Source organism: Argiope bruennichi, chromosome 11, assembly GCF_947563725.1.
Source record: "Argiope bruennichi chromosome 11, qqArgBrue1.1, whole genome shotgun sequence".
Lineage (NCBI taxonomy): Eukaryota > Metazoa > Arthropoda > Arachnida > Araneae > Araneidae > Argiope > Argiope bruennichi.
The window spans coordinates 49,103,724-49,128,365 of record NC_079161.1 but is presented as its reverse complement, the minus strand read 5'-3'; the positions used below and the strand labels follow the sequence as shown (position 1 = coordinate 49,128,365).

Here is a 24,642-nt window from a genome sequence, read left to right as displayed (position 1 = left end):
ATATTTGTCTAATCTATATCCAAATCGATATTTGCCTATTCTATATTAAAGTAGCTATTTGTCGATTCTTTACTGAAATAGATATTTTTCTGTTCTATATTCAAGTAGATATTTGTCGATTCTATAATTAAGTAGTTATTAGTCGATTTTATATTCAAGTAGATACTTATCGATTCTATATCCAAGTAGATGTATGTCTATTTTATATTCTAGTAGATATTTGCTTCTTCTAAATTCAAGTAAATAATTGTCTATTCTAAACGCGTATAAATACTATGAAAAATTCTGCTTGCGATTCTATACTTCAAGTAGATATTTGTCTATTGTAAACACACAAAAGTATTTCTCTGGATTTCGCTTGCGGCTCCATGTTTCAAGTCTATTCTATATTCGAGTAGATATTTGACTATTCTAAAATCGCTAAACGCGTAAAGTATCTCACCCGATTTCGCTTGCGATATCATACTTTAAATATACATTTCTCTATTCTAAAAGCGCGGAACGATGCATGCTATTATAAAGCCCGAAAGTAAATGGCATCTTATAATATTTCAGTTATCAATCAGGCTCAACAGCATCTATCGTCTAAACATAACATTTCGAAACACGTATTTCATAGACAATAAATTGCAATTTTGGTTCCCTTTATCACCGATTACTCTTCGGGAATTTTTTTAAGTACCCTAGATATTACTCCTCAGAAAAAAAAGCAGTATTAATTTAAAGATTAAAGAGGAAAAGTAGATGTCCCGAAGCTCCAAGGAATAATTTATTACAGACTGTTATTAGATTATTAGAAAATCTTGCAAGTAATATTAATCATTTAAAGTAAATAAAATGTCTTTTTCGATACTTGCTTTTAATTGAATTTGTTTTTCAAATGTAATTTTAATTTATGACTAATAGTGATCTCCCTCCGAAAATTTATAGAAGTTACCGAATCATAGAGAATTTTAATTCAGAGATAATTAATAATGCAAGATCATTTTGATCCTGGATTCCTTTTTCAAATTATTATATAAGCTACATCAAATTAATTAGTGAAATTGCTTAAAGCAAGAGTCTTTATTTTAAATTGAAAAGCCTATCTTTTAAATTGAAAATGAAACAAAGAGAAAATAATGTATACTTTGAGGATTCAGATTGGATTTTGAAGAAGGATGAGAAATTTTCAGTTTCTAATTATATTAAGTGCTTCGGAATTTTATAAATTGGAATATTTATGAGGTTGAAATAATTATAAAGGAAACAGAATCAGTTAAAATGATGCACAAATGCCTGCAGTTTATTATACACTAACTTTTACCCGCGACTTCGTACGCGTGGAAATAGATTGGAATTTATAGCATCAATGGCTTTATCTTTTGTTACTCCTGCGCATGCGTGAGTTTTCAACGCCAATTGGGGCAACACAAATTTATGAATTTTCTACGCCAGTTGGGATAACGCAATACATATTATAAATTTTTAATTTCCTTTATTCTGTTTTATTTTAATTCAAAAGCACTTCAGAATGAATCCGAAGGATCGATTAATTCACAATGTTTAATTTTAATTGTATCGAACGCTAAGAAAATAAACAGAATCGTTTGAAATAATAGTCAAAATCATGTTAAGTCTAATCTCATTGGCGTGGGGAAAAAAAACCCTGAAACTTTGCTCATTTGGCGATTTTTGGTGGGAAAGTTAGTTTTTTAATTCATAAACAATTAACCACTCAATTAACCGGAATAAATAGTAGCCTATGTCCTATTCCAGACTATAATCTATCTCTCAGCTAAATTTCATCTAATTCTGTTCAGCCGTTCTGGCGCGATTGACTAACAAACATCCATCCATCCATACATCCAAACTTTCACATTTATAATTGTAGTATAGATAAAAAAAAACATGATTGATTTTTAATGATGAGTTTTTATAGCATTGTTGACCAAAAATATCCTGATAGGGTTACTTTATTTTAACTATGCAAAGCATTTAAATACAAATTATGAGAACTTAACGAATAACTTTTTGTTTCTTTGATAGAAACTCTTAACAAGTTTATCTCTTCATTTGGGAATGAAATAAATATTTAGAATAGGACTTTCAAGCGGACTTTAAATGCATTTCAAAATATTTATTACAATTCCGATCAATCATTTTGTCATCAGCATTCAAGTATAGCTTAATCTTTATCCGTCAAGATTGGAAAATTTTCATTTGACTTTAAATAAATCTTTTAGTGCCATTTAGTTTATTCAATTCAGTATATTCATTAAATAAATTTATATTTCAAAAATTTTGGATGTCTTTCTTGAAATTTCAAAATGTATATCGTTCAAAAATAGACAGTTCTTAATTATTTTGTTATATCCTGAAAAACTGGAAGATCTAGTTTTGTAATCAACAAAAGAAAAAAGGAAAAATAATTCAAAAAATAAATTCTTAATTAATTTTTGAATTAATATCATCTTGATATCTTTATCTTACTAAAACAAGTCGATAAAATATTGCCATATCTATGAGAGCGACTGTTCTTTTTTCTGATTTATTTTTCATATAGGATTTATTTTAAGTATTCAATACTCTCTTCCTGAAAAATTTAAAATGGAAATAAAAACAGAATTTCTCAATCATTTATAAAATATATTTATATATATATATATATATATATATTAAATAAATATTTTTCTTATTTCCTGATGTCAGTTGAAAATGAATTAAACTTGTAAATAAAATTAAACGATATAAGAATATTCAGTTATCATGTATGTAATTTTGGGAAGATTAAATAACAATAAATAAATATTTTACTAGTTATTGAAATTATAGAGAATATTCATTTCAAGTAATACACTGATGACAAACTATCAAATAAACTTATATAATAAATTTACTTGGATAGTGAAGTAAATATCGCAGTCCCTTTCATTTCATTATTCAAAGATAAAATGTTGTGAATTTAATAAATTAAAACCTAAGCGAGACTTTAGGATTTTCTGGACAAAATTCTAACAAAAATTGTTTTCAGCTATATTTATGGTGACATAATTTTTTTTAATCGTACGATAGCTAAATGGTATCATTATAACACAAAAACATTTAGTTCCACCGCATTTTTTCCCCTCTGAATTTTATAAACAATTTTTGTATAATTTTTATCAATACTTTCCATTTCTGTAATGATATTTAACTACGCTTTTTTTCATCAAATTTTAATCCATTCAATTTTTTTCCTATCGCTCACGTTTAGTTTAGTTATATTAACGTCCCGTTTTAAAGCAATACCAGTGCTACTTTGGGACGGACCTCATAATTTTGAACTGCGGTCAAATGACGAGGATGGCATCTGATATGGCATCCCCCTCTATACACCACACCACAACAGCGGGAGGACGTTTGGTCCTGATGGATTTAACGTGCAACAGACCCCCTTACACGATGGTTCTTCGGTGGAATCGGGTCTCGAACCTGAAACCCTACAGCTCACGAACCGAGACTTTAACCACTAGGCTACCGTGGCCCTTCCAATCGTTCAAAGCTTGGGAAGAAAGATTTTTTATGTGTTTACATGATTAATAAATAAATGATGATGCAATGCCTCGAAAGATACCACGTAATTAGAAGATATTATTATTGGGTAGTTACGCTATTAATTACACAAGGTTGTTACTTATGGGACTTGACTCCATTCGGTAATTTCAAAAGCACAATAATAAGCAAAACAGATGCAAGATTATTAAGATAATATGCCTTTCACAGCTAAAAATATTTTACTCAGGAAATCCTGACGAGAAAGCTCACGTAAGAGATTCAGTTAAAATTAAATACATATTTTAATGGCAAACGAAATGCTCATCACAGGTGACTAGAAAAATATTTAAAACAATGAAGGTGAATTTCATGTACGTAAATTTTATCAAAGAAATATTTCATTAGTAATTAATTTTAATACAGAGTCTAGCTTCAAAATGAATGTTTTTGATTATTTTTCTTGCAACCCTCATTCATGTTTATAAATGTGACTCAAGAATAAAAATTGAAGATACTCTAAAGTTGAAATAAATATAGGTTGAGATGCTATATTGTATTTATTTACCTAAAACATTCGCAGTTCCTTTTCTTTTAATTAATTTGTATTTATTAATAATCATTCTTCAGTTTTTATTTATAATAATATTTCAGGTTCTCACAGAAACTATGGATAAAGCATTTACATTTACAAAGCAACCCTTTTTTTAACTCAAAACTCTGCAATATGGACACAAACACCTTTTCTTCGAATAATAGAGCGAATGTATGTTCTTAGTTGCTGCGTGTGTAAGCGCATCAAAAATCGGTACTACTTTTCTGACAGCACCTTCCATTCAAAAATTGTTTACTGAAACGAATGTTGTTAATGTGTGTATGCAATGGCAAAATTCTTAATAAATTTCTTTATGAGTTGAGACAATAGATTGCAGTTCTGTAATCTTTTAAGTTGAATATTCTAAAATCGAATGTTATTAGATTTTTTTTGTGGATTTGGATGTCACGTATAAAATGAAAGTTAGTGATCACACTCATACACATGAAATTAGTCTCTCAATTCCGATATGCCTATGCACAATCCTTTCCTGCTTAAGGTGTATGTACATACTTGAAACTTCGAAAATCGCTCAAAATATCGAATATTTTTTTATTACTTAATAATGTTTTCTGATTCTTTAGCTTTCAAACGATACCAAGATGTTGCCAATATTCCAAATATTTCTCGAGTTATAATTATTTTTCTTGAGGTGCTTTCATTGAAAACTCTAGTTACGGTGTTTTTAAATTTCATTTTATGAAGAATGATATTTTTCCACTATATTGCTTCATTCAAACAATCATAACTCAACAAGAAATTAACCAAATACAGTTATTTATATATCAAAATACTCTGTATGAAATATCGGATGTTTTGTGCCTCAATCAAAGATATATTTATAGAAATAAATTTTTAATAGCCGTTTAAAAGTTAAAATTACAGAAAAAAATCTCGCTTTTTCTATTCATCGTCGATGAAAAAATTGTAAAAAAAAAAAAAAAACTATATATTTTTATAACTTGATTGAGGCAGACAACATGAAGATTTATATTAGGCATCATTTATATTAGGCAATTGTGTGACTGTGCAAATTAGAATTTAAGATATCATGTTTCAAAAAATAGGCTAATTAGCTCATTAAATATTATTTAATTAATTAATAATTAGTTTAATATGGTTTTTTTTCGCACTGAAATGAGTTTCAACATATATTCATAACCTACTGTGAAAAAAACTGGATTTTTAAAGTTAAAATTAAAAAAAAAAAAATCTTCAAGTGTGTACGTATACCTTAATCCTATTGCACCATCACATTTATGAATAAAATCCCATCCAAATAAAAAAAATAGATTAATATAAAAGGCTCATGGATTGTCTATATATATGATAGCTCGTTTCTTTAATGATTCTAAAGAGAAAAACGTAAGAAATTTTTATTGCAACTAAATACTTTTTGCATGTAATTAAATTCTGCCATCTACTGAACTTACTCTCCCATTGGCAATTACTGAAATGTTTTGATTAAGAAATATAACTGAATTGTAAAATTGGATTTTTGCATGCATATTCATTTGACAGAATTAATTATTCTGTGACCAATAAATAATGCGTTACAGATATCGTGTAATTTAATATAGATATTCTTAAAAAAATATGATATATTCTAAATATGTGACATTTGAAGGCATTTAAATTAGAACTTTTGAAAGTAGTTTTTTGCTTCTGAATTAGGGATAAATTCAAGAAAAATTACTGAAATAAAACAGTAAAAGAATATATTTGTGTGATGATACATTGTTTTTCTATTCGTTTTTATTTTTCTTAACTTTTTCATTTAATATATTTTTAATATTTATAAAAATTATTTTTTAATTTATTTGCTTTATTATTTTATAAATTATTTTTTTATTTTATCTTACTTTGAAATGTAGGATTGCAAAATGGCAATTGAAATGAAATTTTCTTTTCCCCACTGATTTATTAATTTAATTTAAACGAATTACGTTTAAAACGTGCTTGTTAACTTACAATTATTTTAAAACCCTCAATACAGAGTTAATTTATTTTTAAAAAAATCTGCAACAAACGAGCAAATTATCATAAATTTATTAAACTGTTTTTAATGCCAAAGCAATACTTGATAATTTTCAATTTATATTTGGAACTACCCCAGCAATTAAACTTAATATTCAATGGCAACATTTCCGTCAACGTAACAAACCAGACTCTTAAGGAGTCTAAAGAATCACTTACTTCTTTGTTCTCCACTCTTGCTACTGGCGAACTGGTGCTGCCCTCTTGTGGGAGATGAATAATGCGATCCATTAATAGACTGTTTGCCGCTGAGAGACTTCTGGGATACTTCTGACATCAAAAGTGAGTCTGCAGCAATCTTCTGGGAATCATACTCTGAAATAGAAACATCCATTTAATGCTTGAAGGTTTAAGAAGAGAGTATTTAAAATTATATTCATTCTATAACGAAAACTCTAGAAATGTTGTTTTGAAATGCAGAATTATTCAACAAAAAGAAACAGGTTTAAAATATTAATTCTACAGAACAATAGTGGATAGAAACACAATACATAACTGGAGTTTTAATTTATGCATTTCAACATGAACATTTTAGGCATTTTACATATTACCTAACTGATCACTAGTTATTGAGCTCATTATTCTAAACAATTCAAGATTACAGATTTTGAAGAGAAGCAACAATGGAAGGATAAAAATGCACATTATCTTTTATGTACCCCCAGATAGGGCTATGTTTCCTAAAACTACATTGAAAAGCAGTTCGGATAAACTCAACATTTTCATAAGACGAGAGAGGATGACAAGTATCTGATCCTTCCCTCCTAGATAGGGCTATATTTCCTAAAACTACATTGAAAAGCAGTTCGGATAAACACAACATTTTCATAGAACGAGAGAGGATGACAAGTATCTGATCCCCCCTCCCCTCAGATAGGACCATATTTTCCTAAAACTACATTGAAAAACAATTCGGATAAACTCAACATTTTCATAAGACGAGAGAGGATTACAAGTATCTGTTCGCCCCCTCCTCCCAGATAGGGCTATGTTTCCTAAAACTACATTGAAAAACAATTCGGATAAACTCAACATTTTCATAAGACGAGAGAGGATTACAAGTATCTGTTCACCCCCTCCTCCCAGATAGGGCTATGTTTCCTAAAACTACATTGAAAAACAATTCGGATAAGCTCAACATTTTCATCAGAAGAACGAGGATGACAAGCATATGACCCCCCCCCCCTGCCCCCAAGATAGGGATATGTTTCCTAAAGCTACATTTAAGAGCAGTTCGGATAAACTCAAAATTTTCATAAGATGTGCGAGGATGACAAGTATTTTTTCTCTTTGCATATGCAACAATCTACTATGAATTTCTTGTTCTAATTTTTAATCTACTTTTAACTAGTTGGTTTTTTTTATTGAACATACAATGAAACGCACTTTGCACTGCAGCAATGTTTCCATATTCGAACATACACAGAATTTTTTAAGGGTCACCATTTGTCTCAAATGAACAATTCGCTCTTTTACTGGAATTTTCTGAATAAAGAAATACAAATTTATCTATCCAATGATGTATTGTATATATCTCTATTTAATTATGTATTTTATGTATTATCATACATTAAAAATAAATATTTTAGATCCGCGTGCCCTTTATAAATAAATCTATATTTAGAGAGAAAATAGTATTTTCTCTTAAAATACGGTCTTTTTATACAAACCTTCTGAAAAAGTAAAAAATAAAAAAAAATAATAAAAAATTCTGACAGAAATCATTTTTTTAACGGAATGGAAATTACAGCAAAGAAACTATTTGTTACATATTTCTAGGCTTTCCATTCGAATAATTAGTCAGCAGATGATTAGTATAATTTTTCTATGATACACAGTAAATATTTGATAAAGAAATAATCAAAGAAATTGAATATCAGGTAGCTGGAATTTTCTATAATAATCTGTATTTAGCATGATGAAAACCTTTAAGTTTATTAATATTTATGTAGAATTAATAATACATAAACATATAATTTTGGGTATAATTTGAATACTTTGTCATTTAGACATATATAAGAAAATCAATTTACTCATATATTTTTGGTGCGTGGTTTAACACGCATTTCCAAATTTACTTTAAATTAAAGTATTAAAACATTTTTACTTAATGAAAACTGCCAGCCATGTAAATAACAAAAATAAATTTTAATTACAAATTAAATTAACAAATATAGATCATGATACATTGGCCGTAATTCCATCGACCAGCACGAGGCAGAAGTTCTAAGCCAGCTGGCGAAGGCAGGAAGTGAGTCACTCGTATCCGTTGAAGAGCAAAGTTCCTCTCCAAAGGTATGATTGATGCTTATCGCCAGTTGGCGAAACAAACAGTCATTTATCGCCTGTTTGGCCGCTGCATATTTATATGGAACTGCTATCTGAAATTTCTTATAACATTGTTTTGTACGTTGTAGCAGTTGCATTACTCTATCTACTATCTCTATTACTCTTTTGGATAATAGATGGCGATGCATAGGTACACATCCCATAGTGCATTGCGATTGTAATAATAATGAGATGATATGCTGTTCTGTTAAGGTACGCGCGTCGATGTCTTGACTTGTCTTTCGTGTTTGTTTTGTGTCAAATGTAATCATTAAAGAAATGTTCCAGAAAACATGGATCCTCTTGCTTTCACTGCACGGAACATAATGATCTTCATTCCGCCACAATATTATAATTCAGAATGAATAATTTGCCCTTTATTATGTGAAATAAGGAAAAAAAAACATTTTTTTAAACTATTCTCAACAGAAAAGATAATTTATTTTAGAAAAAGATTTGTTGATATTAAATAATATTTATTGTAAAATAATTGTGAATCCGTATCGTGAGATAAATTTATTACCTATGAAGTAATTCACAACAAATGCATGAAACATGGCAAAGCCAACATAGGAGAGCCATATCGGAAAAATCACAGATTGGCTATGGTGTAAATTTAAAGAAAATAAAATGTATGATCCAATAGATTTTTTTTCGAAATTCTCATATGCTTATCCTTATAATAAATATATAAAAGTATTTTTCTAGTCTCCTATCATCTTTTTATTTTATTTAGGACTTTTGGAAAAGTACTGAAGTAAATCAAAATTTAAAGATTATATTTAATAATGAGCTTTATAAAATCGTCGTTCTTAATTTATAGGCAGAAAAAAAAACCTTTTAAAAAGGTGAATGGCATCGCTATCGAATCCCTGAAGTCAAAAATTTCACATTATTTTAATACATTGGAAATTTTTAATACTGATGGTACACATAGATTACACCAGCCTGCAACAATTTCTTGTTTTAAAAGTAATAGTTGTATTTTATGTATTTTCGCATGCTTATTTCAAAAATAATATCAGTTTTTACGTATCACGTACAGTTTTTTTGAAAAGTAAAATTTTTAAATAAGTAAAAATACACAGATTTTTTGCGATTTGGATAGGATAGATTAAAAAAGTATATATGTTTATTTGTTCAAATAAATTCTGAAAACCTCTTACTTCATTGTAATTAAATATTTCATTTATATTAAATAAATACTTATAATTGTATTTAAAAAAATATTTTATTTTAAAATTCAAAACATAGATGGCAGTTGGATTTCACCGTGAAAAATGAAGTACCTGAAAAATTTAATGAAGCCGAATTAAATGATTTAATTTGTGATTTAGGTTTAACTAAAGAAAATGCAGAATTATTAGGCTCTCGGTTAAAAGAGAAAAATTTATTAACGACACATACGTCATTTAGTTGGCACAGGAATCGAGAAAAGCAATTTTTATCATTTTTCAAATCTGATAACTTCTTGGTTTATTATGCTGACATACCTGGCTTGTTACATGAATTAGAAGATAATATTCCTTATAATCCGAATGATTGGCGACCATTTATAGATTCCTCAAAGAGGAGTCTAAAAAGCAGTTTTATTGCATAACGAATCTAAACTTGCATCAGTTCCAGTTGCACATTCCGTTTTCATGAAAGAAACATATGAAAGTATGGAGATGCTTCTCACTAAAATAAAATACACTGAACACAAGTGGGCAATATGTGGTGACTTAAAAGTTATAGGTCTGCTTCTCGGGCAACAAAGTGGATTTACTAAATTTCCGTGCTTTATTTGTGAATGGGACAGAGAAAGTCATTGGATAAAAAAGATATGGCCGAAGAGACAAGAATGTATTCCTGGTAAGAAGAATATTTTAAATGAATATTTAATAGATCCACAAAATATTTTATTGCCCCCACTTCATATAAAATTGGGACTCATAAAGCAGTTTGTGAAAGCTTTGGATAAAGGTGGAAAATGTTTTGAGTATCTTATATTAAAGTTCCCAAAATTGTCTAGCGCTAAAATTAAAGAAGGTGTATTTGATGGAACACAAATAAAGAAATTAGTTAAAGATTCCAATTTTGAACAATGTATGACAAATAGAGAGAAGCAGGCTTGGGTTGCATTTAAAGATATCGTAGAAGGGTTTTGGGGAAATGAAAGAAAAGAAAATTACAAAGAACTTGTAACTGAGTTATTACGTACTTATCATCTTTTGGGGTGCAATATGAGCATTAAAATTCACTTCCTTCACTCACATTTGGAATACTTTCCAGACAATTTAGGAAAAATGAGTGACGAGCAAGGTGAAAGATTCCACCAGGATATAAAGTAGATGGAACACAGATATCAAGAACGATGGGATGTTAACATGATGGCCGATTAATGTTGGTCTTTAAAAAGAGACAGTGATGTGGACCATAAACGAAAAACCCGAAAAAGAAGCTTCTTGACTTCAAGAAAAACACAAAAGTTGTCATAATATTGTAAATGAACAGCATTATTGTGTTTAGTTAATAGTAACTACAGTTGCAACTGTATGCATTATACTGCAGTTTGTTAATTTTTTCATCGTCATTTGTAAAAAATTCTTACGTGTTACATAAAATTTAGTTTGCATTTTGGAATGACATCATCATTGGTGATATAAATCAATTAAAATTTTACAAACAATTTTTTTTTTGTTTTTTTGCAGGCTGGTGTTATTGATATTTATCGCAGGGACTTTCAAGGATAGGTTAGAACTTTATATACATAAAAAATTCCAGTAAGAATAATTTCGTAGATTTTCTAATATTGATCTGATTTACATTTTGTCTAGAAGTTACAAAAAAGCTATAGTGGTATTAATTTCTTAATTTTTTCACTATTATCAGAGGAAGAACTGAAAATGAACTATCTAATTCCTTTAATCCTTTAAAGGGCCATTTTTTTCTAGCCATATTATGTTAAAATATTTTTAGGCTTGAGATTAGAATAAGAAAAGGGATTCATTTAGCTTATTAGATAAATTTAATTTGATTCATTAATTAATTTGGTTAATTAATAATTAAGTAACAAATCAAGTCACATCATTTTGTGTGAGATAAAGAACTGAAGCATCTAAGTTTCTGTCTTTCTAAAAAAAATTGTCAGAACTTATGCCAACCTACATAATTTCATACAAAGATTGATAGATTTGGTGGGAAGCATACTTCCCACGGCCTTAGAAACGGTTAATACGATAACTACAAAACGAAGAGAGTCTATGATTCGCCGGGCTTTGTCTGCGTCCACATTCGAAGAGGTTTCAGATAAATGGAGATCTTAGTACTCAATAAGAAATGAGAAAATACTTGTTATAATAGTGAGTTTCAGTATAAAAAGCATTATTTGATATTGGTGCGCAAAGAAATGAGTTCAAAGAACTCCGGCCTTTTTGTTATGCGACCTGTTTTTTCGCCACATTAAACCACATACGCGAGAGTGTACTGTATATATTTAAAATTTGGCATTATTAACTAGAATCTTTCATGGAATGTATTAGCTGTTATTCATATTTTGAAATAAATTATATATATAAGCAGATGAGAATTCATTAAGATGATTAATTTTGTAATGCATTTATGTTAAAAAGATACTTGGAAGGGGCACACTTCGCAGCTTATAGTCTCTGGATCAGACAGCACTGCCATTTTAAGAGCCTTGCACCCTGTTACCACATATCATTTGAGAGTCATCGCCGAAAACGCTATTGGTAAAAGCAGACCCAGTGGAATTATCAATGTTACGACACAAGTGGTATGTAAGGCTTAGTAATAAGTCAGCATAAGTAATAGAGTCATGACTGAAAGTGTATTAGTGCTAATGGAGTTTATTTCATATATTTAGCTCCTTCAGGACCTCCAAGAGAGCTAACTGTACATCCGACTGGAGACCAATCTTTAAAGGTTACTTGGAAGGTAAGTTTTTAACCCTTTAAAAGGCCATTTTTTCTAGTCATATTATGTTAAAATATTTTTAGGCTTGAAATTAGAATAAGGAAAGAGATTCATTTAGCTTATTAGATAAATTTAATTTGATTAATTAATTAAGTTAATTAATAGTGAAGTAACAAATCAAGACAAATCATTTTGTGTAAGATAAAGAACTAACGCATCTAAGTTTCTGTCTTTGTAAAAAAATTTGTCAGAACATATGCCAACCTACATAATTTCATACAAATATTGATAAATTTGGTGGGAAGCATACCTCCCACTGCCTTACAAAGGATTAAATACCACTTACACCAATAATTGAGGTAATGGATTTTGATAGAATCGGGCATTCAAAGAAATTTTCTTCCTTCTTTTTTAATTTTTTTTTTTTTTAATTTTCTTCTTTTATCTGATTTGTTGCAATTCTGGATTATTGCATTTAATCACATAAAAGAACCGTTATTGCATGTAAACTTGCACCGTTATTTACATGTAATAACGGTGCAAAAACCGTTATTTACATGTAATAACGGTAAACGGTGCAAAAACGGTCACTTATAGTCAACTATGTGTTGGATTTAAATCAAAATTGTATTTACTAATTTTGTTTTTTGTTTGTATGAAGTATTATCATAAACAGATAATCAGAGATTGAATAGCTGTATTTTGCTCAAAGAGAGTTAGAAAATTTAAATAATTAAAATAACAATCTTTGTGTATTTCGTATATAACAAAGTAAGAATGTAAAATACAATTTATATATTTTTTTTCTGGTTTCTACTTCATGTGTTACAATCAAGGCTTACATAAAATTTAATTTATAAATCAATGCTTTCCTTAACAACTAACATTCAAAACATGTTTCAGGACAACATGAGGAATTTCTGAATACGAATACTGCAAACTCAATTATACATAATTCTCTATTCAGAAGGTCTTATAATAAATGGTGGTAAGTTCCTTCGTATGTGCAACTAATTGAGAATAACCGAGCTACAACCAATCAAGTCTGCGACATTCCGACCACATATCCGGCATGTCTGCCATGTTTAATAATTGCCCCGTTCGCGAGCAAATTCCTCCCTCGATTTAATAAATAGTTTAATGAGTTTATCTACATTGAAGCAATTGTTCAGTTTTATGTTTGTTAACATGTATTCGTACGCTTTCTTGTGGTTGAGGGGTGTAGCAATTTGCAATAATATCTAGTTCAGATATCGAATTGGTGCCGTCAGAAAAAGTTAGAATATATATATTTTATTTTAAATGTAAAGTTCTAGTTGATATACCAGTTGCTGTTTGGGATTAAAGTCGTCTCATATGAAGTAAACTTAAGTTAAAACGTAGTCACATAGTACGTAGAATATAGTTTGAAACAAATTATGCATTTCTCTATAAATAAAATTATAATAATAAATTAATTATTATTAAAGAATTATAATTATAATTAATTATAAGAATTATAATTATAATATATTATAAGAATTATAATTAAAGAAAAATAAATTATTTCAAAAATTTATAGATTTTTTACTTCATCCATTTAAATATTTTTTAACATAAAGAATGATTCATAAAAATGTTAATTTACATTCCAAAAATTTTAGAATGTTTACTACAATTTATTTCGAGTATATATAATTCTCTTCTATTAAAAAAAAAATTGAAAACCGTTTAACTGTCATAAAAATTTATCTTCTGAATTTTTATATTGTATTTTAAAAATTTCAAGAGATATCATTAAATCAGGACATTACGAATGCTCTCATATCAACTATTCGCTAATTATTTAAACACCAGGCATATTAACGCTACTAAACTAATGAGTGAAACGAATCGATGCTAAATTAAACTATTATGAACATATTCAGCAGATATTGAAAATAATATTGAAATTCAAGCTAAAATTTAATCGTACGCAATATTGCAAAATGCAGTTTTGTACACTAATTGAGTTTTTAGAAAAAATTCTAGATCAACAAATATTATTAATTGAAGCTTATATTTCCTTATCTGAATTCCATTTCCTTCGTACTAGCTCTTCATGAAATTATCATCATAAATTTGTAATTAAATTAAGTCTAAAATAGTCATAAATTGCAGGTATGTGTTATTTGAGATATCTATATACTACATGCATATTGAATGAGATAAAATGCATTCTATTTTATATATTCAGTTAATTTTTTTTTTTCAAATATCGTTGTGCGAAATTGTACAGAAGAATTATTTGTTTTAATGCTTCATTTACAGGAATATAACAGATATATTTAACATTTTATATTGCTGAATGGAATACATTTTAATGGGATTTAATTAATTAATACATCCTATCTTTCTAAAATCTAGGCCATAACGAGTATGAAAAATTTAATTATCTAGTGAGGAAATAGGACATATTTTTTGCGACTAACTTACAAATGGAATTCCAATATTACTAATTTACAAATTGTACATTCTTAGTATTTAAAATGCATCTTTAATAAAGGCATATTTATCAATTCCTATTTTGAATAAAATACATTTGTTACGCCTTTGAATAAATAAAAAGAAAATGATAAATATATTCATTCAAAGCACTCATTTCAGAATTCTTTTAACTTAGCAACACATAAAATGATAACACTTAAACTGATAATTTAAACAACAAATAAAATGATAATTTTCCTGCATAGTTGACTATACAACAAAAAATAGGTTTCTACTTTCACTAATTGCCATTCAGTAATATGATTGCCTTGAAATGGAAATGCTTATAAACGCAATAATAAATGAGAGCTTGTTTTCTAAGAAAACATTAATGAGTTTCAATGAGTTTATTCAAACATAAAACGTCTTCCAATTCTTTACATTAAAAGATTAGATGTGTCATCACATTTGTAATGGCAACAAAAAATAACTTGGATTTTTATAATTCCTATTCTGAATTTTATCTAGTCATTTTTGCATGAGAACTATTAATATATTAATAAATAGTTTAATGAAATTTAAGTAAAGAAGAATTCTTGTCGATTTAATTTCCTAACTCCTTTTCAGATATTTTAAATTTATCTTTATAAACGACAGTTGTTAATGAATTCCAAGTACTTTTCAACAACAGCATTTATAATTCATACACAAATGATATTTGTTCAGCAACCAAATTAAATGGGGAGTTTTAGACTCGATATGTTTTTAATTCGACGCAAAAGAAGAAGCAACTGAAACAACAAACATCTGTGGTATCCACGGGTAGGCAGTCGATCCATTTTCTATTACATTCCGAGTTTTTTTCTGTTTAGTGTGTTTATTTTTACGATTAAAGATTTTTATTACATCATATGATTACCGTGTAACATATAGCTTCAGAATATATATATATATATATATATATATATATATATATATATATATATATATATATATATATATATATATATAATATTTGAATTTATTTGCAAACATCGCATCGAAATAGTTATTTTTTAAAAAAAAAATAAGCAGTGAGAGGGAATCTCTGTTGGAATTTACGGTGCTAACATTTGATGCAAATACAATGGAGCTAATCTGGTTCTTAGTTTCAGTACTTTATAACTATTGACATTACTAAAAATGATTAGAAAAACAAGTTACCGCTTACATAAAATCAAACTAATTGTATTTTAGTTTCTTGTTGCTGTGTTGTGACTTATGGCACTTTACAAGCGCTGATAGTTATCTATCAGCGATTTAAGCCGAATGAGCGTCTCTTGTTTTTTCAGTAGTGTCAACTAGGGCCAAGAGTAAGACTTAGCTAGTCACACGTCACAACCCTTTGTACGAAGCGGACTTCATTCATGCATTTCATTCACTCATCCACAGATCGTAATTTAGACCTGAATCAGAGAACGATCGCCTCTGAACCAGTTCACCCAATGGTGTCACTCTCGATATGGAGGACTTTGTGACTAAGACAGATTTATACGTGCACAGCCACCACCCACACACACACAGAGAGTCTTTGGCCAAGTGATGCGAATCCTCCGCCCTACCAACCAGGCTATCCTGGCCTTATTGGACGTTCAATTTTAGTATCATGTTCTAATTCATTTTTATTATTTCGCATTTCAACATCTGATATCAACATTTAAGCAAATTATTAAATAGTATTCTATTTAGAAATGCGATCACTTTTCATATCAGTGTTATAAATACGATAGAAATTTATTCAAAGAAATTTGTCTTTAAAATACATTATCGTACATGCATAATTTTTAATATGTATGTGTAATTTTCTTTGTATGTTGTAAACCTTAATGAAATCCTTAATTGAATCAATCCTTGATCAGAATTTAAGCATTATGATATTTAGTAATAATTACACCAATTTAACTCCAAAAATTTCGAGAAAAAAAATAACCTATGGTTTTTTTACTAGAAGTCTGATAATAAAATTCTTAGCTTTGGAATCTGATAATGGCGATAAATATAGATTGAAAATGCAGAGTTATCGTGTTTATATACAGGTCTATTATCTGAGGGATGAAATTTGTGTGGTAAATATTTTCTACATTTATTATCAGGTTTAATGCATATCATTTATAAATATTTTAAGCCAAATTTGAATATAAATTTCTGATATCAGAATTAACGACGGAAATGGCAAAGTTCCGCATGCCTATAATTTATTTAGAGGAAACTTATAATATGAGGATTGAAAGAAATTGTTTCCGAAAATACTATGTGATACTCACTAAATATTCTAATTAATATTTTGTGTTTGTAGATACACTCTCTATAATTTTATATATGAATATTTTTTTTAAACTAAAATGTGGAAATCTCATAACCTACAATATTATATAAAAAATAACATCGTAATTTCGATGACCTTCACTGATTGTCATTTTTTTCTATTTTATAGTTTCAAATTATAATTTTCATTTACAAAATCTTTATTTTAACCTGTTTGGCTAATTCTTTCCTAGATGTTGGTTTGTGGCTTTGAATTTATTCAACGCAGAAAATATTCGTTTCTTTCAGGGCGCCATCTATCTTTATATTTTGAAAATAAATATAATTCCAGCATCGATATCTGTAATATTATCTTAAGAAAACTTGAAATAATAGTCATTCGTTATGAGCTTCATCATTTGTATATTTCTTGATATTAAAATTTCAAGCTCAATAATGCGTATATATATGACAGATGATATAATAATAGGGGCAGATGAATGTAATAATATTAAAAGATTAGACTCTGAGTGGCATAAGAAGAATCTAAAAGTCCACGCCACTGAAAAGAGTAAATACTCTAACATTGGGATGTAAGCTATTTAAAAAAAGAATCAATTGAATTTTTTTAAATAATTATCTTAAAAATCTTAAAATTATTATACTTTCCCTGCTAGCAATTTCCTCACATTCACAAGTCCCTATGATTTCTCAAACTTTGAATATACCTAATTATATTTCATTTTTTTAAATTTTGTCAAATTAATTAAATTAATGTTCAAGGCTCAAAACTCCCTTGTACCCTTAAAAGAAAATTTGTGAAATAACATGGCATAACTACATAAAAGACAAAATAGATTCTACCAAAATAGATCTATATAATAAAATTTGCATAAAATAATATTTTGAAAAACGTTTAATTGCCGATTATCGTCCTCAGAGTGCGCTTTAAAAAAAGTAATACTGATATAGTTCTTTTTAGTTCATAAATATATAAAAATTCTAGATCATTTCTTCGTACTTTCAGAAGCAAACTGAAAGTAAATGAGTAATAAGCAAGTATAACTATGAAATTTAATTTGTATTAATGCAACAAAGGTGACACAAGTGCATTGCTTACACAGGTGTTTGATATTAGAAAAATATTCCTAGATACAAATATTTGGAGTGATATTTTTTTTTTTAGTTTTAGTGCTGTATGAACTGCATGATTTTTTCTTGTTGATTGAACAAGAATTATCAACAAGACTGGACAAATGAGGACATAGTCATGGTGTTTTGTCCCATACATATACCCAAAGAAAGACAATGCATAATGCAAAACACAATAATGCAAGATACTTGTAGAATAATACATCTAATAACTGTCCTCATTTTTTTTCTTAATATAATATTAAAATTGATCATGCAAATATCCAATACTGATAAACTACATAGGAAGTAATTTTGAATGGGTGAATCCTAAAAAACAGAAGAAAAATCCCACTTATAAATCTCCCTCATCCCTGTCAAAAGACTTTACTCAAACTTAAAATATTTATTTGCGTGTTCATACCGCAAAGCAGATGAATAGCTTGTTGACTTTTTCAGTATTAGTCGTTACGAAGAAGGGGGAATCAAAACAGTCAAATGCGAGCATTTTAGAAGAAACACTGTGGAACCAAAACTGACAACCAGAATAATATCCTGTATGTACAATACTCAAAGACTTAAAATGAATTTGAGAAAGCATTCTTTTTGTATATTCAATATGAAATATTTCTCAAAAAATAATTGTTATTTTTTAAGACACGTGATTTTAAGGTTATATGAGGAATAATTTGAGCAATTAAAGTTATAATAATTAAAATCTGAAAGGTACAAGAAACAGGGAAACTCCGTTCATCTCTAATATTTTATGTATACATGTAAGGGATTATAAAATAATTAATTTCATAAATTATGGAATCTCTTTCTTTTTTCATTTATCTGTCCATCTTACATAATACTATTTATTTTCTTGACTCATTTTTCAGTATTTCTGAAACATCATTAGATCAACGAAATTAATTATGCATAATGTAGAATGAACGTAAAATGTATAACTTGTTTATAAGATGCATTAACATGAATGGAAAATGAAGCTTTTACAATATATACTTTACATTCCATGCTGATAATGAAAATGAAAGGCAAATTTCTATAGAGTTTGTTTCATGTGTATGAAAAAAAAAATACTGATTATAATGTCATGAAAACTACATAAACACCGAACGAACTCGTATCAGTTTAAAATATCACCATAAATTTCAGCTTTAATGAACAAATTTTATAATGTCGTACTAAGATTAAATGCGAATTTGAACAATTTGATCTGAGCTATGTACTTAAACAAAGGAAACATTTGAAACTTACTACAAAAGGCATATTTTGCACATGCTGCCATCTATTGGCTTTTAATCAAAACAAAATTCTTTTCCTTGAGGCTGTCATCCATTGGTATTTAATCAAACCAAAATTCTTTTACAACAGCTTGCCATCTGTACTAAACTAAGTAATTAATATATGTCCTAGATTCTTCAACCTCTTAGAGGAATCTACGTTACAAACGTATGTTTCCTTCAACCAGAGTGTTTCTTCCTATCCATTATCTAAGATTTTCTTCATAAATATTAAATTTCGTGTAACTCTGAAATATTTATATTGAATTTCTATTGTATGAATGGCAAAATAGGTATATGCTAACTTAAGCATTTGAACAAGAAAATATTTTGAGTTTAAAACACATAAAGATACGAGAAAAGAAAATTACACTCTTTTCTTAATGTATTATTTTATTGAAATAACAAGAAAAAAATTAAGTTTTCAATTTTATCAGTTCCGCCATCTTTGATTAATAAATGAAATAAATCCGTACTATTATAACATTATATTTAATGTTTACAAGAAATACATGTCTGTTCAAAATTTATTTGAAAAAGCCAAACATTATATGATTGCTTCTTCACTAGTTTTAAAGCCGAAATGGTTGCCTTAAGAAAATAGAAGAGCTGGTTTTTGTTAAATGACATATTACTCATTAGAGACGAATTTAAATCTTGATTAATTTAGATTGTCATCTTTTTACTAAGATTTAAAATTTATTATGAAATAATTTTTTATTCTTAATAGCATACAATATTATATTTACAATAACTATCCATTAACCAATTCTGCAATATCAAACGTTCTTCTTATAACGTTTTGAAACGTCAAAGAATCTCTTTAATACTGGCTTTCGATAAATAAATATACATCTATAGATATTAAAAAACATTTTTAATGATCTCAGTATCTATAGATGCATATTTTAAATTCCATTATCAATAAAAAATGTTTCAAGTTTCATTGCTATATGTTAACAAGATAATTCATGTTTAATAACTCATAGGAACATATTTCCATGCTTTAGAACCTTTGTGCTTTCATAACAAACTAGAGATATGGAATTCAATGAGAAGCCTACCTTGTTGGCCTCTTCTGTCTTGTGTATGTTTCCGAAGGCAGACGACGACAGTGAAGATGACAATGATGAGCACAAGGGACGAGACAACGACGGGGATGAGCAACGTGACATTTCGATGAAAGGGAAGTTCAGCCTCTCGTCTTACTAAGGCGGGAAGAGAAGTGGATTCTGTCAGAAACAGGGTCAGAATAAGAATTTCCAAACACTCATGAAACTTTTATCACAGTTTGTAATTGTTTTATGAAAGAAAAATATATATTAATGCAGCTTTAGTATCTTTTAAAAGATTAGAAATTTGAGTTTGCTATTACTTCTGCGAAGTTTTTATTAAAATAAAGCAAATAAAAGTACATTCCGAACAATACACACAGCAGGGAAAGTGAATAAATATTTAATTTTTAAATCCAGGTTCATATATAAGATAAACAATAAGCATACCTTAACGGATTTTAAAGATACTAATCTCTGGTAAATAGGGAACAAAATTGTACTAGAGGATTCGGTTCTTTTTCTAAATTTTTTTGATGAAGTTAAAAACAAATAAAATGAAATATATGATGGCATGGAACAATCATCACCTTGAAATATCGAGACTAATTATGATGTTATCCAAAATATTTAAGCATTATTATTTAGCTACAACGATTTAAACGAATTTTTATTCTTCAAAGTAATTTTTTTTTCTATTACAATTTACGAATTTTTTTTTTATGTTATCATTTTTATTTGGAGTAGCATGTGTTCTTCAAATTATACAAAGATTTTTTTTTTATATAAATCCGATACTGAATCTTCAATGCATTTGAAAAATAAGTAATTCGTCAATAATATATTAAATTTAGCTATAATATCACATTTGTTGCATTAAGTTTTTATGAAAAGAATCAACGGTTGAAACAAGAATTAGAAAAACATAATGTATATCAGATCATAGTTGGAATTAAATTGAATCGATTTGGGTAAAAAAGAAGGCAGGTTTATGAAATTTTGTTAGGGGCAGATTATTTTACTTAGAAAGATAGAATACTATCATCACATTCTGTTTTCCATTCGTGATAGTTGGATTCACTACTTAACGGGATAGAAGAGCATATGAAAATTCAGGAATTTAGATCTTATCCTTTAATATTCTGCGGGAGATCAAAGAGCACTTACTTGCAGAATACCTTAAAAAATGTCTTTTGATATTTCTTTCAATAATTATTTAAAAGTTGTATGGAAATAAGAGCTGAACTATTTTTAAAAAAATGAAATATCGCGTAATCGATTATATATGAATTTTAGGGTTGAGCAGGGAAAACATTCTATGTAAATGTCGATAAAGATTGTGAAGTAATAATGGGTTAAAATGAAAACGGACAATTGAAATGGCTGCCCCTCCCCCACCAAAAAAAGAACAACAAGAGGATGCAGAAGAGTGAAATGAAACATCACTTTTCGAAGTAATCTGGATGCATTGATGGAATCATTTGTCAGACAATTTGACAAATTTGTTTATCCTGGATTAGTAGAAATCCTATTTTTGTAATTCTTCTCAGACTACTTCCTTCTTATTCTTCTATCCTACTTCTTGGCTGGCTTTACTAAATCATTTGAAAAGAAATTTGAAAATAAGAAGTTGGTTACGGAAAAAAAACGTAATCATTAATAGCCATACTACAGTTATGTGGAGGAATGAAAATCTGAATTGTTTGAAAAGGATTTTGAAAATAAAAAGTAGATATATGGTTATGGGAAACGAGCATAATCATTAGTAGCCAGATTACAGTTATGTGGAGGAATGCATATCTGAATCGTTTGAAAAGGATTTTGAAAATAATAAGTAGACATTTAGTTATGAAAAAGGAGCTTAATCATTAGTAGCCAAATCACAGTTAAGTGGAGCAATGAAAATCGGAATCGTTTGAAAAGGATTTTGAAAATAACAAGTAGACATTTTGTTATGGAAAAAGAGCATAATCATTAGTAGCCAAATCACAGTTATGTGGAGGAATGCATATCTGAATCGTTTGAAAAGGATTTTGAAAATAACAAGTAGACATTTGGTTTTGGAAAAAGAGCATAATCATTAGTAGCCAGATTACAGATATGTGGAGGAATGCATATCTGAATCGTTTGAAAAGGATTTTGAAAATAACAAGTAGACATTTTGTTATGGAAAAAGAGCATAATCATTAGTAGCCAAATCACAGTTATGTGGAGGAATGCATATCTGAATCGTTTGAAAAGGATTTTGAAAATAACAAGTAGACATTTGGTTTTGGAAAAAGAGCATAATCATTAGTAGCCAGATTACAGTTATGTGGAGGAATGCATATCTGAATCGTTTGAAAAGGATTTGAAAATAACAAGTAGACATTTTGTTATGGAAAAAGAGCATAATCATTAGTAGCCAAATCACAGTTAAGTGGATGAATGAAAATCTGAATCATTTGAAAAGGATTTTGAAAATAACAAGCAGACATTTAGTTATGAAAAAGGAGCTTAATCATTAGTAGCCAAATCACAGTTATGTGGAGAAATGCATATCTGAATCGTTTGAAAAGAATTTTAAACCTAACAAGTGGTTGTTTGATTATGAAAAAAGGACATAATCATTAGCAATCAAATCACAATTATGTATAGGAATGTATATCATACTCCAAATGAAAAATTTGCTTCATGGCTTGAATTGGCGGGCAATGTAAGCTTACAACATATTGTCTTTTAGTCCCGTGCAAAATAATGGTAGGTTTTCTGCTCACTGAAAAAACTCTTTCCATTTCTACATAAACTCATATTAGATTTTATAGACAGAACCATTATTATCTTTGTATTATGTATACTTCAGCAAGAAACCCATTTTCAATTAGTTTTGTCCGCTTCAATATTTCAATTGCTATAACTCGTCGAAAATTTAATGATATTTATCAACAACTATGATGGAAAACATGCCCCCAATTATTGAATTTTTTGAAAGAGGATTGTTTGAATCAAGATGAATTAATTTGCTCCTCTGAATTTTTTTTATTGAGTGACTCTTGGATTATCACATATTAAAAGCATTTAAGCAGATATAAGATTACGTACCTGATGAGTATTGAAGAGGAAGTGTTCTAAACTTATACTCCGCCTGTGTCACTCCAGCTTCACTATGAGCTGTAACCATAACTATGTATTCTCTATCAGGTGTTAACTGACCGACGATTGTCTTTTCTCTATTTGCTGGTATGCGATCCGGAACGGAAGTCCATTGGTTCTGGTATTTCGCCTTGTACTGGATATTGAAATGCAGTATGGGACAACCTCCACTTTGCCAGCCGTCCAAGTGTAAAACGACAAACGTGGAATTTAAAGTTACGAATGAATTTTGAGGTGCAGGCATTGGAGCTGGTAAAGAATCAAAGAGAACGTTTTCAACAAGGAAAATGTTTCTAGTTCGTAAATCTTGATTTATGATTATGATGCAATTCAAAACAATATGGCACATTGCAGCAAGATTTCAACATCGATTTCATACACATAAATAAACAGCTAAAGTTTTTTTTTTTAAAATATTTTTTATCTATTTTGATTTCTAGCTGTTTGAGTAAAACTGGAATAAAATGAGAAAACACAATTCACATTTAACATGATTCATAATAAATAAATTTAATAAAAATATTTTTAATAGCCAATATTTATTTATGTGTTTGAAAATAGAAGTTTTGCTATTTTAAATTTTCTACTTCTTTTTTCCATTGATAATCAATCATTATAAATACTCCCATCTCGTGAATTGTGTTTTCTAATTTCACTATCAGGGATGGCATTGCTGATAAAAAAACAAAATTTAATTTAATAAACTAATTAACTAGTGATTAATGATAGATATAATCAACTAAAATATAACAAGTATTATAATATAAAAATAATAAGTTGTAAAGAATTAATGACAAAAACTTTGAAAGTAATAGTACCTAAATAATGTATGAAAACAATTAAGAATTCATTAGTGTTATTTTTTTATTTATAAAGCAAAAAAAGTTAAATAATTTTAACAAGACAGTTTTTTATGTTT

At 28.4% G+C, this 24,642-nt stretch overlaps 1 protein-coding gene across 3 annotated transcripts in view; it reads right to left on the bottom strand.

Moving 5' to 3' along the window:
- LOC129957560 (cell adhesion molecule Dscam2-like) overlaps positions 1 to 24,642 on the bottom strand; it is a 317,574-nt gene that overhangs the window by 13,001 nt on the left and 279,931 nt on the right. For 2 of the 3 annotated variants that reach the window (XM_056069919.1, XM_056069921.1), the window contains exons 21-23: positions 23,673 to 23,972; positions 20,604 to 20,771; positions 6,305 to 6,460 (exon numbers count right to left, since the gene is read on the bottom strand). In XM_056069919.1, coding sequence (XP_055925894.1) covers positions 6,305 to 6,460; positions 20,604 to 20,771; positions 23,673 to 23,972 — 624 coding nt within the window. The remainder of the gene's footprint in view (positions 1 to 6,304; positions 6,461 to 20,603; positions 20,772 to 23,672; positions 23,973 to 24,642) is intronic. The other variant, XM_056069920.1, reaches the window with a different exon arrangement.